General features: G+C 38.0%; 2 protein-coding genes and 1 pseudogene across 5 annotated transcripts in view; 2 read left to right on the forward strand and 1 right to left on the reverse strand.

Annotated features, from left to right (window-relative positions):
• Positions 1-5,377, reverse strand: part of COPS2 (COP9 signalosome subunit 2) — a 30,398-nt gene extending 25,021 nt beyond the window's left edge. Inside the window, exon 1 of one of the 2 annotated variants that reach the window (XM_032176314.2) lies at positions 5,197-5,377. In XM_032176314.2, coding sequence (XP_032032205.1) covers positions 5,197-5,250 — 54 coding nt within the window. In that variant the 5' untranslated portion in view covers positions 5,251-5,377. The remainder of the gene's footprint in view (positions 1-5,196) is intronic. The other variant, XM_032176315.2, reaches the window with a different exon arrangement.
• Positions 5,378-5,432: 55 nt separating this feature from the next.
• The window catches only part of GALK2 (galactokinase 2), a 163,130-nt gene continuing 151,174 nt past the window's right edge, over positions 5,433-17,388 (forward strand). Inside the window, exon 1 of one of the 3 annotated variants that reach the window (XM_032176326.2) lies at positions 5,433-5,688. In XM_032176326.2, the coding sequence (XP_032032217.1) occupies positions 5,669-5,688 (20 nt within the window). In that variant the 5' untranslated portion in view covers positions 5,433-5,668. Of the gene's footprint in view, positions 5,689-8,578; positions 8,651-17,388 lie in introns of those variants that run through there. The other 2 variants (XM_032176327.2, XM_058427728.1) reach the window with 2 other exon arrangements.
• On the forward strand, positions 5,817-6,606 carry LOC116482648 (NADH dehydrogenase [ubiquinone] 1 alpha subcomplex assembly factor 4-like; annotated as a pseudogene).

Below are 17,388 nucleotides of genomic sequence, written 5' to 3' on the forward strand. Positions count from 1 at the left end.
ATTTGCAGACATTTTTCTATATTTTTCCCACCTAACAAAATTGGGATAATATGTATTATACCGTCTTTGATACTTTTTGAACTTCACATTTATACTGAATACATGTTCACTATGTACATAGCACTGGCAATTGACCATCATCTTTCTACTGATCTTTTTATTAAAAGGATGACAAATACGAGAGTCTGTAAGAGATCCTGTAGCTAAGACTCATTTTCCTCCCCACTACACACAAAAAAATAGACAAATAAGTAAAAATGTAGAGCATTAAAACTGCTATACCATAAAAAATAATGGGAACATGGGTGGAGTTGGAGGCCATTTTTCCTACCCAACTAATGCAGGAACAGAAAACCAAATACTGCATGTTCTCTGTTTTAAGTGGGACTAAATGATGAGAACTCGTTAACACAAAGAAGGGAACAGACACTAGGGCCTACTTGAAAGAGAAGGGTGGGAGGAGGGAGAGGAGCAGAAAAAATAACTATTGGGTACTTGGCTTAGTACCTGTGATGAAATAATCTGTATAATAAACCCTTGTAATACGAACTTATCTATATAACTAACCTGCACATGTACCCTTGAACCTAAAAGTTAAAAAAATAAATAAAACTGCTATATATTAAGACAAGAAAAACAATACTAGTAAACATTTATTTCCTAATCCCAACTATGAGCTTGACTAGGGGAATATAATGAGGCTCACAGCTGGTCATATATTTAACCAAGTGGAATTATTCTAATTTTTAGACAATGTTTTCCTTGTAATACATTTAAATAATTATATCCAAATATAGACTGGGCGTGGTGGCTCACGCGTGTAATCTTAGCACTTTGGGAGGGTGAGGAAGGCCAATCACCTGAGGTCAGGAGTTTGAGACCAGCCTGGCCAACATGGTGAAACCCTGTCTCTACTAAAATATAAAAATTAGCCAGGCATGGTGGTGGGTGCCTGTGGTCCCAGCTATTCAGGAGGCTGAGGCAGGAGAATCGCTTGGACCCGGGAGGTGGAGGTTGCAGTGAGCCAAGATCACGCCACTGCACTCCAGCCTGGGCGAAAGAGCACAACTCTGCCTCAAAAAAAAAAAAAAAAAAAAATTATATTCAAATATATAATATCCTACATATAACAGGACTTAACTAAAGACGAATTTTTGGAATAAAGTCAATTTGTCTTAAATTCTTTCTAAAAAGATTATTAGAAGTTTCACGGTAGAACGATTGGACTGAGGAATTAAAACAGCTTATCAATGGCCTTACCAACTTAATGAATGGCACTATGGTTATTGTTTAGTATTACTGGATCAGCAAATAATCTATAAACCTGTAAAATTAGCATTGCATTAAATGTCATTTACTAGCACCATCGCCTACCACAGATTACTATGTTTAGAAATGCCTGCTTCTGCCTCTAATGAAAATCAAACAGATCTTAGAACATACATGACCATACATGTATGTTGAATTTCTTTTACATTCATTTCTTTTTTTAAATAACAAGTTTGTTTTATTTTAGATCCTTCTTAGGCAGAAATCATTATTTACTTTCTTGGGTAAAAACAGTACAGTTTTAGAAACAGACTTAATTTTTCAGGTGGTATCCTAACTACCTATTTCTACCAGATTGGGGAAGAACAAAGTGATTTAGGGTGTTAAAATATATCAATGGATGACCAATAAAGATATGCTGAGTATCACTGTGGTCAGCAATACTCACTGCTCTTAGTTAACATTTTAACTAAAACGAGGTGATGACCAATTTTCCAAAAAAAAAATACATTTTTTATAAAAATAAATCTTGAGAAAGCAAGTCAATTCTGCACATTTTTTAAATACTAAGAAACAGAAAAAAAAAAAAAAAAAGAAAATCCCAGACAAAATAACTATTTTAAAAAAAGAAAAACTCTTTTGGCAAAAGGTAAGCATGAAATGGTAACCTGCTTCATTAATTTTTTTTTTTTAATATATGATTTAAGGAAATGAAAAACAAATTACTAAATAAATTTTATGCCACCAAAAGTTTTAACTGTTAGTAAATTCATCATAAATAATTTTACAATTAGACACCTGATGAGAGACAGATGAAGGCAGGAAGAGCTATTTAATATAATGCTAGGGGAAGAAAAACAAAAAACCCAACAGAAAACTCTAACATTTCATTCCATTATGTAGTAGTGCAAAATCTTACTTTAAGAAATAAAAAAGTTAAAACAAGGCTGGTTGTGGTGACTAACACCCGTAATCCCAGCACTTTGGAAGGCTGAGGAGGGGCAGATCACTTGAGGTCAGGAGTTCAAGACCAGTCTGACCAAAATGGTGAAACCCCGCCTCTAATAAAAACGCAAAAAATTAGCCAGGTGTGGTGGCAGGCGCCTGTAATCTCAGCTACTAAGGAGGCTGAGGCAGAAGAATCGCTTGAACTCGGGAGGCGGAGGTTGCAGTGAGCTGAGATTGTGCCACTGTACTCCAGCCTGGGCAACAGAATGAGACTCCGTTTCAAAAAAAAAAAAAAGTTAAAGCAATTATATATTCAACTTTATTATACTGCTCATGTAGTGTAGGCCCTAAAAGGCTGGGAAAACATAACCAAGTTAAAACACTGTATGTTTAATAAAAAATCTTGCAAAAGTTAATCAAATACTTTATGGGACAAAAAGATTCTCACTGCTATTACTACATTACATTCTCAAAGATGATCTTCAGCTTAATCACAGTGCTAATAAGTTACATATCCAACAGACTATTGCTTAGGAAAGAGATAAGCACAAACACAAACACAAACTAATAATACAAATGCAATTTCTCAAGAGATGACATACAGCTGGGCACGGTGGCACGTGCCAGTAGTCTCAGATACTTAAGAGGCTGAGGCGGGATGATTGGTTGGGCCCAGGAGTTTGGGCCCAGCCTGAGTAACACAGCAAAATCCCATCTCTAAAAATATATACGCGCATAAATAAATAAAGAAGACATACAAATGGCCAACACATACATGAAAAAAAAAAAAAGCTCAATGTCACTACCAAAGAAATGCAAATCAAAACCACAATTAGAATGGTTATTAATCAAAAAGACAAAAAATAATAGAATGCTGGCAAGAAAGTGGAGTAAACAGAACTCTTCTACACTTTTGATGGAGATGTAAATTAGTATAGCCATTATGGAGATTTCTCAAAAACTAGAAGTAGAACTACCATAAGATCCTGCAATCCACTCCTGGGTTTATCCAAAGGAAAGAAAATCGGTCTATTAAAGGGATACCTGCACTCCATGTTCATTGCAGCATTATTCACAACAGCAAAGACGGGAATCAACCTAAGTGTCCATCAATGGATAAACGGATGAAGAAAATGTGGTATACATACATAATGGAATATTATTTGACCATAAAAAAGAATGAAATTCTGTCAATTTGCAGCAACATGGATCTGGAGATTTAGGTTAAGTGAAATATGCCAGGCACAGAAAGACAAATATCACATGTTCTCACTCAGATGTGGGAGCAAAAGAAGTTGATTTCATGGTGGTAGAGAGTAGAATGATAGGAAGGGTGTTGGGGGGAAAGAGGAGTGGGGAAGTAAGAGAAGTTGGTTAATGGTATGTACAAACCAACAGTTAGATAGGAGTAAGTTCTAATGTTTGATAGCGGAGTAGGGTGACTATGGTTAAAACGTATTTTATATTTCAACATATCTAGAAGAGATGACTTTAAATATTCCCTAGACACAGAAATGATAAAAACACAAGGTGATGGATATCCTAAATACAGACTTGATCATTACATATCCTGTGCATGTAACAAAACCCCCCATAAATATGTACAAAATACTATGAATCAATTAAAAAAATACAAGCACATTTAAAACAAACATTTTGATAAGAAAACACCTGTAATATGAATAAACAGGTAATAAGTAAAAATGGACAGATACATATTCTTAATGAACTGAAGTCACTGCCTACAACTGGCTTGCACAAACTAAAATGTAAGGTAGAAACCATAACTATTAGCGAAACTACATTTAACTTTAAAAATTATACAAATCTCTACTACGACTTTCAAATAATAGCGAGAATTTCCGTTCTCCCTTTTGCAAAGTGTGCCTTATTTTAAAATGCAAAAAACTGAAAATATATACAAGAAGTTATAGACTAATTCAAAACAATGTATTAATATTTTGACAATCTCTGGCACTTAAAATGAGTCAGACGTCCCAAAACATCTATTTCGTAACTTTATGATAATGCAGCATCACCATAAAAGAACCATATGAAACACCCCCAAAATAAAGAAACACAGCAAAACTGACGTTAATTCTGGATCAAGATAATTTTCTGAGTTGCCACACGATGTTTTTGAACAGCAAACGTTATTCAAACTTGCAAATCCATTAATAAATGAAGCTTTGAATCTTTAAAAATCTCCATTGAGTCAGATAAATTCGTTTATTTCTATGCTGTTGCTGTTTTAAACTTTGTATACCGGTAAATTTCTAAGGGAAAAGCCATGGGTTCAGTTATCTTTCACCCGTCCTCCAAAAACACCACAAGCAAAACCTTCTCCCCAGCTTTTCTTTATAAAGAACTGAAAAAGTGGTTCGACTACCTTTTTTTCAGTTATCTTTGCTCTGAACTCTCCCCTATACACTTACCTCGGACCAAAACTGGCCCTGGCAGACTATTTAAGCTGTCTCCAGGAGACTCACAAGTTGCGTTTCGCGGTCAGGCCTGGGAGCAGTAAAACCCCCCCAGTTTTCAGACTTCTCCTAGCATTTCGCACCCGCCCAGTTCAAGTGTGAAGAAGTGGGGGCCCGGAAGGCTGGGCCCGAAAGGGCAAAGCCAGGGCCTACACCGCAGCATGGTCACCGAGGCGGCTAGCGCGGTGGGGAGGCAGAAGACACAGAGAACCGAACGCCTGGGGCCAGGAGCATCCGTGTAAACCGAAGAGGCGCTCAGACTCGGAGGGCAAGGCCCGGGGCCCCCTTCGCTGCCTCCTTTGCCCTCCCTTCCCCCATGCTGGAGAAGCAGGGCCCGGGCCCGGTGCGGGAACGGGGAGGAGGTAAACCAGTCCTGTCACCGCACTGAGAGAGGCTGGAAACGGCACATGCTCTACGGGGAGAGGCCGCGGGCGCCCTGGCCCAGACCCTGAAAACTAGACACGTCTCCACCCCCAGAGTTCTATTCCCTGCGCCTCACCAGGTCGTAGTCCTCCTCATCATCGCACATGAAATCATCCTCCATGTCAGACATCTTGGCCGGGAGGGGGAGGAGAAATTGGAGACAACCTCCTCCCACAATCCTCCGCGGCTCAGAGGCGTCACTCTCAGCTTCTTTCCGCCTTCCAGTCCCTCTTAGAGGAGCTGTTTCCTGCCGGAACCAATTATCTCGACATGTAGATGATTCGCTACGACTCCAAAAGAGACTGCACCGCCTCCCTTTTCCTCCGCAGCGGTTGGTGCCTTAGCAACTAAACCTAGCAACTGGGACTTCGTCAGGTGCTGCAGGTCTCAGCCCAACGGCGTCAGAAACTGCGCTCGCGTCGAGCAGTTTCCAGCCTCCTGGGTAAGGGAGCAGTCTCCTTCCTTGCTTGGGACTCTGGAAGCATCTCATTCCGGTGAAAGTAAGGGACAGCTTAGGACCAGAAGCCTTTCGCGGAGAAAAGGCTGACATGTCCGTCCTGTATGACAGGTATTATTTCTGCTATCATTGTACGTGTGCATTTAGCCCACACATTGGGGTGGGTGTTCCTAAGATACTTGGAGTACTTTTCAGCAACACAGTTTACACTTAATGCTTGTTATATTTGTAGTTGACAAAACAATTCCGTGGATATCCTATAGGTATGCAGCTATCAGTTGAGTTGCCTTAAATCTTAACTCAGTTGTTCAACGAATTGTAAACTGACCTTTACAGCCCTTGGGACCGAATTAAGGTAACAACGACTGGTTTTTAAAAAATACATTACTGTGAACCTGAGGGCATCATGTTGTGAGGAGATGTGGGCTGCGGTGACTCGCGGGATCGGGAATTTCAAGAGAACCGAGCGGAACGGGAAATCGGCAACATGAAGCCCTGTCTCGCTCCCAGGCACCCCTCTACCAACAGCCTCCTGCCAGAGCAGATTAGTCTCTATACAGAAATTAAGGGAGAGATTGCTCGTAAAGATGACAAGCTGCTGTCATTTCTAAAATATGTGTATGTTGATTCCAAAGATCCTGTGTCTTCCGTGCAGGTGAAAGCTGCTGAAACACGTCAGGAGCCAAAGGAATTCAGATTGCCGAAAGGCCATCACTTTGATATGATAAATATTTAGAGCATTCCCAAAGGCAAAATTTCCACTGTAGAAGCATTGACGCTTTTCAATAATCATAAACTTTATCCAGAAACATGAACTGCTGAGAAAATAGCGCAAGAATATCATTTAGAACAGAAACATGTGAATTCCCTTCTTAAATATTTTGTTACTTTTGAAGTCAAAATCTTCCCTCCTGAAGACAAGAAAGCAATACAATCAAAGTGAAGAAAATCACAAAAATTTCCTATGTGTACTCCTCATCCCTCATGCTGTATATTTTCTTATTTTTGCATATTAAATTATGTTAATTACCAAGTGTTTAATGCTCTCATTGTGAGAGCATCCTCTTAATATTTATTGAGCTCCCTGAATTTTCAAGATTGCCATAGACTGTATTTTATTTTCTTTTAATTTGGTTTAGGCATATTTCATATGTACATGTTAGCATGACTAATCAGCACATCTGTACCTTTATTATAAGTAAAAGAGTTAATTTGTTATTTTAGACACATCATACCAACTTTTAAATTGGTCATATGACCCTTTGGGAAGTGTCCTGAATCCCTCATTTAAGTTTTCCTTTCCAAGTTAGGTGTTTAGTTCATTCTTCATATGTGATAGTGAAAGTAAAAGCTTTCCTGACTCTTAAGACTGACATTTTCTTGTTAGGGAAAGAGACTCGATAGTAAGGTAGACTAACAGTATTTCCCAAATAAAGGCACATAGGAGAAAATAACGAATCAATAAAATCTAATTAAAATGACTACCCCAGGGAATAAGAAGTATTGAGGATTTATTTTATTTTGAATTGGTATTAAGTATGGAATAATTGTCTTTACAGTTATAAAAAGTAATTAGTGGTGTTTACGAAATGTTGGGAATTTCTGCTTTGACAAATAAGTAAGTCCCATGGCCTTCAGAGAGGGAGGCAGTAGCAGAAACTTTCGAAAAAGTAAGATTTCTCTGGATTTAACATGGAACTAGAAAAATTTAAAGAATAATTAAATCAAAAAGCCATGGTAAATGAAATTTGGTGATTATATATAGTTTCGGATGTTAATGCTAGTTGGGAGAAGAGAGAAAAAATAGCAAGTAGAAGCAGAGAACAGGATCATTGGAAGGGACCTGAGAAATTGCTGCTTCATCCATTTTAGCAAACTTATTAGCACGGTATGTACCAGTACTAGGATCTTGAGTAAGAGTGTGTGAGTTTAGCTCTGCCTAATATATTACTACTTGTGGGATCTTTGGGAGACTATGTCCTCTTTGAGATTGAATTTCTTCTATAAAATGAGCATAATGCTACCTTACTTAAATTTAAGGGTTATCATGAAGATAAATGAAATACTAAAGGACTACAAAAGACCAAGGAAATAGTGAATTTTTTTTTGTAGTGGAGAAACGCCTGGGGAGAATATATGACCTAAGGTTTCTGTAGTTTATGACCTAACCAGGCCCAGAACTTAGTTTTTCAAATCCTAGTCGTGTGTTTTTTCTGATGTACCAAAAAGCAGCACACCTCAGAGAAGGGACTAAGTGTGAATTGTGGGTATATTGGTGTTATCAGTGTGCTTCTGAGGGAAGATAGGCATCACTACTTCCCAGAGATGCCCCTGGAAATGATATAGAAGATGTTAAAGAATTCAACATGGTAACGGAATGAGGCATTTGTAGTAATGCTGAGAACAGAAAAATGGACTAAGTGGAAAATTTGTAAGCATGTCTTTGAATGTAGATTGGTTAGGTGAACAAAGTACCTACTTTATTTTTAGTTCAGTACAATAATTGTTTTAAGAAAACATGAAATAACTACTCTGTATAAAATGCATTTTAAAACTCCTGTAAATCAGTCAAAACTTTATTCCATTTGTCATAATGGTCACTAGTTGAGTCACTAATACTAGTACACTCTCATTTCTGAGCCATCTTTATTCATATCTACATTGTGTGGTTAGGCAGCTGTTAGGTGGTGTCACATGATAAAGGATTTCTTCCCATACCATTAAAAAAATACTATTACACAAAATCATTGGCAGAATTCAAAATAAAGAAAAAAATGAAATAAAGGGGAAAAACCGTTTTTCAAATAGGTAGCATTTTCCACGTAAACTTCCAGATCTGTCCACGTGACTCCACAAAATGTTATGTAATTAAGCATAGATATAGATTTGGATTATTTTTGCATCTATGTAGCAGCATAGGTCAATGTTTGGTTGTTTGTTTATATTTAGAGACAAGATCTTGCTCTGTCACCCAGGCTGGAGTGCAGTGGCACCATCATAGCTTACTGCAGCCTCGAACTCCTTGGTTTAAGTGATCTTCCCATCTCAGCCTCCTCAGTGGCTGGGACTTCAGGTACATGCCACCATTCCTGATGAATGTAAAATATTTTTTTTGTAGAGACAGGGGTCTCACTATGTTGCCCAGGCTGGTCTTGCAATCCTCCCACCTCAACCTTCCAAAGCACTGGTATTACAGGTGTGAACCACATTGCCCAGTCTTAAAATATATTCCTAATAATAATTATTATAGTGGCTGTGTAATAATTCCTTCTTGAATGTACCAGTGCACCATAATTCATGCCATTGTTATACATTCAGAGTATTGCAGAAATAACACTATTTTAAGCAATTCTGCAGTGAATATCTTTGAAATTTTATTCTTTAAAAATAATTGGTGCAGTGGCTCACGCCTGTAATCCCAGCACTTTGGGAGGCCGAGGAAGACGGACCACCTGAGGTCAGGAGTTTCAGACCAGCCTGGCCAGTGTGGCAAAACCCTGTCTCTGCTAAAAATACAAAAAAAAAAAAAAAAAATTAGCCAGGCATGGTGGCGGGTGCCTGTAATCCCAGCTACTCAGGAGGCTGAGGCAGGAGAATCTTTTGAACCAGGGAGGTGGAGGTTGCAGTGAGCTGAGATCGCACCATTGCACTTCAGCCTGGGTGACAGAGCAAGACTCTGTCTCAAAAAAAAAGAAAAAAAAAAGAAAAAGGAAGAAAGAAAGAAAGAAATAATTCCAAGAAGAGAAATTACAGACTTGATTCTTTTTTAGTAATTACTTGAATTGACACCTTTTTGGTCATAGTTCTTTTAAGTTGTATTTGTGACAGTAATGTGTTCTCGCCTATACATAGAAATGTTTTTCCCTAACAGTCTTTTCTTATCAATGTTTTATTATGATAAATTTCAAGTATACATAAAATTGAAAGAATAGTACAGTGGACATGTATATACCCACTATCAGCTTTGATTGTATGTATGTGTGTGTTCCCTGTATCAGTTGAAAGGAGGATTCGGATATCATGACACATCACCCCTAAATGCAGCTATGTGTATTTCCTAAAAATAAGAACATTCTCCTATATAATCACATCATTATTACATATAAGATTAATAATACTGGCCAGGCACGGTGGCTCGTGCCTGTAAACCCAGCACTTTGGGAGGCTGAGGCAGGTGGATCACCTGAGGTTAGGAGTTTGAGAGCAGCCTGGCCAACATGGAGAAATCCTGTCTCTACTAAAAATACAAAAATTATCCAGGCATGGTGGCGCATGCCTGTAATCTCAGATACTCAGGAGCCTTAGGCAGGAGAATCGCTTGCATCTGGGAGGTGGAGGTTGCAGTGAGCCAAGATTGCGCCACTGCACTCCAGCCTGGGCGACAGAGTGAGAGTTTGTCTCAAAAAAGAAAAAAAAAAGATTAATAATAATTCCCTATCATTCAATATCCAGTCTCTATTCAAAATTACCATATTAAACGTATAAATTAGAATTGGAAGATCCTTTAATGATATCACTTTACAGTATAAGGCTTCCCAAATCCCGCAGTAGAGATTCTGATTCAGTAGTTCTGAGTGGCGTTCAGAAACCTATACTTGTAACTTTACAACAAAACAAAACTACCTATACCTGGGATGACTACACATCCCAGTTTTCCTGGGACTGATCTCGTTTACTACTGTTGACCTATCATGATAGTAATAGCACCCAGGCCGGGTACGGTGGCTCACACCTGGAATCCTAGCACTTTGGGAGGCCGAGGTGGGTGGATCACGAGGTCAAGAGATCGAGACCATCCTGGCCAACATCGCGAAACCCCATCTCTACTAAAAATACAAAAATTAGCTGGGCGTGGTGGTGTGCGCCTGTAGTCCCAGCTACCTGAGGCTGAGGCAGGAGAATTGCTTGAACCCGGGAGGCGGAGGCAGAGGTTGCAGTGACCTGAGATCGTGCCACTGCACTGTAGCCTGGTGATAGAGCAAGACTCCATCTCAAAAAAAAAAAAAAAATTAATAGCACCCATCACTTTCAGAAGTTAGACAGTAAATCACATGGTTACTCTACTTGTAATTGTTCAAAAGAGAAAATAGGATCCCGAGGTAAAGAGGTTTATTTGCTCAGAGTAATCAAAGTTTCATAGTTTTACTTTGTACTCAAGATAGCAGTTGCAAAATGGATAATATGCTTAACAAATGCATACTGATCACATATATGAAACTGCATGTTGATTTACGTTTAAATATATTACATAATTTGCTGCTTTTAAATGTAATGCCTTATTCCTACAATGGGAAAATAAGTATGCAAATAAGCTGGTAAGTAGGAAGACTGGGTGAACGGCAGCTAAATTTTGAGTATAATTTCCTTGGCCATGACCAAATTTATTAAGTCTAGTCTAGAAATTTACTAACAGCAGTTGAAAAGGTCTTCACTGTGCTGAGCATGCTGCTTGAGTACACAGGTGCTAATAAGTGCTTGTTGGATAAATAAAAATGTTAATAGATTAATCTTTCTGTATCACACATCAAAATCTTTTTCTGTCCTTAAAAATCCATGTTAATGTGACCTTATTCACATAGCCTGTCCTGAATACTTTATACCGTTAAGATATTCTCTTTTATTTTTTCTTGACATTAATTTTATTCAATGGTAAATAATAGAAAATTGTAATTTTAACGGATTGCATTTGTGTGACATGCTGCCCTTGTTGAAAGCGGATCCTATGTTTTTAAAACATATTTTCATAAAATGGCATTATTGAGGTATTATTCAGTAGCTTGATTTACCTCAGGAAGGTAAATTAAGCTGCATATACTTAAAGTATAAAATTTATTTATTTATTTTATTTTTTGAGATGGAGTCTTGCTCTGTTGCCCAGTCTAGAGTGCAGTGGCATGATCTCGGCTCACTACAACTTCCGCCTCCTGGGTTCAGGCAATTCTCCTGCCTCAGCCTCCCTAGAAGCTGGAATTACAGGCATCCACCACCACGCCCAGCTAATTTTTGCATTTTTAGTAGTGATGAGGTTTCGCCATGTTGGTCAGGCTGGTCTCGAACTCCTGACCTCAGGTGATCCACTCGCCTTGGCCTCCCAAAGTGCTGGGAGTACAGGCATGAGCCACCACTCCCAGCCTTAAAGTATAAAATTTAATGAACTTTGACATATGTATACACCTGTGAAACTATCACGACACAAGATAATGAACATATTATCACTGCAAAAGTTTCCTCACAGATTCCTTGCAGTAATTTCTCTCCTCCCCCCTTAACTTTTCCCAGGTAACTACTGATCTACTTTTTGTCACTATAGATTAGTTTACATTTTCAGGAATTTTATATAAATGGAATCATGCCATATGTGCTCTCATTTTCCTGGTTTCTTTCATTTAGTATAATTATGTTGAGATTAGTCCAGGTTGTTGCATGTATCAGTTGTTTCTTTTTATTGCTGAATATTCATTACATGGATATATTACAATTCATCTTACCCATTTATCTGTTGATAGATATTTTAAGTTTTTTTCAGTTTGTGGCTAATATAAATGAAGCTGCTTAGAACATTTGTGCGCGAGTTTTTGTGTGGACATATGTTTTGTTTCTCTTGGGTAATTTATGATAGACAGACTCTATGGTGGCTACCCATTATCTATTTCCTTGAATAATTCTTTGCTTTTTGAGCATGAGTGGGATCTGTGACTTGCTTCTAACTAAGATACAGCAAAGGCGATATACATGATTATATATACATGGTTACATTATACAAGATTGTTAAGTCAGTCCTGACAGGAAAGATGATCTCCTTTGCTGGCTTTGAGGAAGGCAAGTGCCCATGTTGGGAAGGACAACACAACAGGGAGCTGATGGTGGCATCTGGCTAGCAGCCAGCCAAAAAAAAATATATATATATGGTCTTAGTCTGACAGCTCACAAGGAACTGAATGCTGCTAACAGCCATGTGCTCTTGGAAGTGAATCCTTCCCCAGTTGAGCCTCAAATAAGCGTTTGTGAGACCTTAAAACAGGACGGAAAATTGTGAGATAATAAATGTGTATTTATTTATACTACTACATTTGTAGTAATATTGTTACACAGAACAGATGTGAATGCAGTTAGTAAATATCTTGTAGTGAAATGGTTGGGTCCTATGGTAGGTATATATTTAACTTTTTAAGAAACTCTCAAATTGTTTTCCTAAGTGGTTTTACCATTTTGCATATCCAACAGCAGTGCATAAGAGTTCTAGTTGCTCCACATCCTTGCCAACATTTAGTGTGGTCAATCTTTTTAACTTTAGCTACGCTAGCAGGAATGTAGCAGTATACTATTGTAGTTTTAATTTGCATTTACTTAATGACTAATGTTGAACATTTTTTGTGTGCTTATTTGTCATCCTTGTATCTTCTGTGGTGAAATGTTTTTAAATATATTTTGCCTATTTTTTAAACCGGGTTGTTTATCTTATTACTGTTGAGTTGTAAGAGTTCTTTATGCTTTTTGTGTTGTATTCATCTTTGTCATATCCAAGGGCACTGAGATTTTCACTTACGTTTTTTTCTGGAAGTTTTACGTAGTTTTACCTCTTACATTTAGGTCTGCGATCCATTTCAAATTTAATTTTCGTGTATAGTGTGAATGAATGTGGAGGTTCATTAGTTTGCATATGGATATCAAATCGTTCCAGCGTCATTTGTTGAAAAGATACGCTTTTTCTATTGAGTTGTCTTGGCACCTTTGTCAAAAATCCAATGACAGTTTAATTGTCAGCATAATTTGATCCTTTTAAAATATATTTTTCATAATTGTGTGCCACCTTGTATTACAATTATTTCCATTTATTCATTATTAAACAGAAAGCTCCTTGAGGACACAACTGTCTTTCTTACTTCTGAATTCTCTGAAACAGCATATGCCTTGCTTATTAGAAGATTCTCAATGAAAATGTGATGTGTTTAAGTAAACTTTAGCATTCATGAGTCTTCACAGGCCTTGGCTGAGTCATACCAAACAGGTTTATGATTTGGCATCCTTTCAGACCAATCATCTTTTAAATTTTTTTTACTATATTAATTTGGGGAGACTGAACACTGTGTGTTAGAAGAGCAGAAAAAGAGGACTCCTTTTGTATTAGTAAAGTTCGGGAAAGAAAACTCGTGGCATACTCAGGGGAGTTAACTGAAAATTTAATTAAGGGACTATTTATAGAGATGGAGGCAGGGTTAAGGGAATCAACAACTACTTATACTAAGCCTTCAGAATGCTCCAGACTGCAATTATATCTTTCATCTCTATAGTTGACCTAGGAGGAATATGCTAATACAGTATGATTAAGCATTGAATGGGTTCAGAATATGCCACCCCAAAATATGCTACTTTGGCCTAAGTATTATTTTGGGCCAAAGCCAACTGACAACCAGTAGATGCAGTTATGTCAGTCACTGGAGAGCGTTAGCAAATGTATTCCCCAAAAAAAAAACAAAAACCAAAAAAAATTGCTTAAGGTAATAACCACAATCAGCTCCTCATTGAGGTGGGCAACATTGGATGGTTATGACAAGGTGAGGAAAGAATTGTCTAGTTTGAAGATTCTTGGTACTATATTTAGTTTCTGGGTTAAGAAATAAAAAGGAAGGCTGGGCATGGTGGCTCATGCCTGTAATCCCAGCACTTTGGGAGGCCGAGGCAGGTGGATCACCTGAGGTCCGGAGTTCAAGATCAGCCTGGCCAACATGTACTAATCATACAAAAATTAGCTGGGTGTGATGGCGCATGCCTGTAATCCCAGATGCTCCAGAGGCTGAGGCAGGAGAATCGCTTGAACCCAGCAGGCAGAGGTTGCAGTGAGCCAAGATCATGCTGTTGCACTCAGCCTGGACAACAAGAGTGAAACTCCATCAAAAAAAAAAAAAAAAAGAAATAAAAAGGAAAAAACAAAATATAGTTTTAAATTGGGGCAATTTATCTGTAAGTTGGTCAGGCTAATGTACACTGTAAGCTTGAAATGCAAACTTCTAATTTCAGAATCTAAATTTTTGTTTATCAGATTTCATTTTGATGATGGAATGTATACTAGATGCAGAGTTTGCATCAATTTTTGTAATATATTCATTTATTTACTTAACAAATTTTAATTTGCCATAATAGCAGGAGCTTTTTATGTTTATTGTTGTATCCCCAGTGCCTAGAATAGTGCTTAGAACATAGTAGCACAGAGAAACATTTGTTAAATGAATGAATGAATGGTAGAATAATGGATGAAACATGGAATATGAATTCTAGTGGAGGTGACAGGTAATAAGTATAAAAATCAATAAATAATGTAATTTCAGATGGCCTCAAAGACAGCAAACCAGATTTAGGTGATAGAGAATAACTGGAGAGAATGTTGGGATGGTTTTTAAAATCTTCATAATAACCCTATGAAGTAGGTATTTTTATCTCCCTTTTTTAGAAGAGGAATTTCAGACTCGCCTAGGGTCACAAAGTAGTGGAACCACGCTAATCCAGTTTCATTAATTTATTCCTTCATTAAACATTCCTTGAGTGCCTGCTCAACACTGAGCCAGAGTCTGTAAAATCAGAGTAAAACAATCTTTGCCTTCAGGGAGCTTATAATCTAGCTCTGTGCTGTCTAATATAGCAGCCACTTGTTTCTCATCATAATTGAGATATGCTGTAATTGAGACATGCTGGATTTTGAAAACTTATTTAAAAAAGTAAAATGTCTGAATAATTTAAATTATTATATTTAAAATGATATTTTGGTGTATTAGATAAAATATATTATTAAATTTAACATTTCTTTTTACTGTTTTGAAAGTGGCTTCTAGAAAATTTAAAATGACATGTTTGACTTACATTGTAGATTCTGATTCAGTAGGTCTGGGCCCGAGATAATGTATTTCTTTTTTTTTTTTTTGAGGCAAAGTCTTGCTCTGTCACCCAGGCTGGAGTGCAATGGCTCCATCTCCGCTCACTGCAAGCTCCACCTCCCAGGTTCAGGCCATTCTCCTGCGTCAGCCTCCCAAGTAGCTGGGACTACAGGCATCCACCACCATGCCCGGCTAATTTTTAGTATTTTTAGTAGAGATGGGGTTTTACCCGTGTTAGCCAGAATGGTCTCGATCTCCTGACCTTGTGATCTGCCCGCCTTGGCCTCCCAAAGTGCTGGAATTACAGGCGTGAGCCACCGCACCCGGCCCAAGATAATGTATTTCTAAAAACTTTCAAGTGATGCTGATGCTGCTGTTCTGAGGACCACACTTTGAGTAGAAAAATTTAGACTAGACAGAAAACACAAGTAATAGAGTACTGATGTGATGCTTTGTATGACTGGGCAAGCAGAAGGTGCTTAGAGGCTTCGTTTTGTTTTGCTTTGTTTTTCACTCTGCAAAACAATCTATGTTCGGTCAAAGCATTTTTGCACAATTTTTATTTCCTCCATAACTACATAAATGTAGATTTCTCTGATTCATGAGTTTATCTTTTGCCATTTAATGATTATATACACTAGAGAGCAGTATCTATTCTATAAACAGAAGAATAAGGGACTGGGTGCAGTAGCTCACGCCTGTAATCTCAGCACTTTGGGAGGCTGAGGCAGGTGGATGGCCTCAGTTCAGGAGTTTGAGACCAGCCTGGCCAACATGGTGAAACCCCATCTCTACTAAAAATACAAAAATCAGGTGGCAGGTGCCTGTAATCCCAGCTACTCGGGAGGCTGAGGTGGGAGAATCACTTGAACCTGGAAGGCGGAGGTTGCAGTGAGCTGAGATCGCACCATTGCACTCCAGCCTGGGCAACAAGAGCGAGACTTGGTCTCAACAAAAAAAAAGAAAAAGAAGGAATGTAACATCATTATAAAGAAGACATAAACAAGTATTACATATTATTTACTATAATGAGAAAATATCCAAAATAGGTCACTGAAGTAGATTCTCCCAATTGTGAACAATAGTTTTTATTGTAAGTCAAAATAGGAAATATTTTCCAGAGGTTGCACAAACAGATTAAACCACAGAAATACAGAAATAACATTATTTCAGATAAATGGTCAATCCCTCTATGGTCTTAGACACTTAGTTTTGGGTAGAGAACGTGGAAAACTTCCTGAAGGAAGTGATTTCTAAGCTGAGAAACATCAATAGGCATTAGCCAGGTCTGTAAGTCTCTAACACCCATGCTTTAACTCATATTTTGGATCAGGTTTTTGTTTTATTTCATTTTAGTGTTTGTTTTGTTTTTGTTTAGTTTGCTATAATATTTTATCTGAATGGAGACTAATATCCTTTGAGGAGAAACAATTTCAAGTTTATTAATTAGGTTTCTGTTTAAGACTCCATCATAATATACCATTTATTAGTTTATAATTCAGATTCTAAACCTATTGTAAGAGTGCCTACTTGCAAAAAGCAAAGACCCAAGAGGTTCAGGATTTGTGAAAATAAAAATACTGTAAAATATAAATGTTTAAATATTTTCTTTTCTTTTTTTTTTGAGATGGAGCTTCACTCTTGGTTGCCAAGGCTGCAGTGCAATGGCATGATCTTGGCTTACTCAATCTCCATCTCCTGGGTTCAAGCGATTCTCCCGCCTCAGCCTCCCAAGTTGCTGGGATTACAGGTGCCTGCCACCACACCTGGCTATATTTTTGTATTTTTAGTAGAGATGGGGTTTCACCATGTTGGCCAGGCCATTCTTGAACTCCTGACCTCAGGTAATCTGCCCACCTCGGCCTCCCAAAGTGCTGGGATTACAGGCATGAGCCACTGCACCCAGCCAAATGCTTAAATATTTTCACTATTAGATATGTCT

This window comes from Hylobates moloch, unplaced genomic scaffold (genome assembly GCF_009828535.3).
Source record: "Hylobates moloch isolate HMO894 unplaced genomic scaffold, HMol_V3 SCAFFOLD_14, whole genome shotgun sequence".
NCBI classification, from domain to species: domain Eukaryota; kingdom Metazoa; phylum Chordata; class Mammalia; order Primates; family Hylobatidae; genus Hylobates; species Hylobates moloch.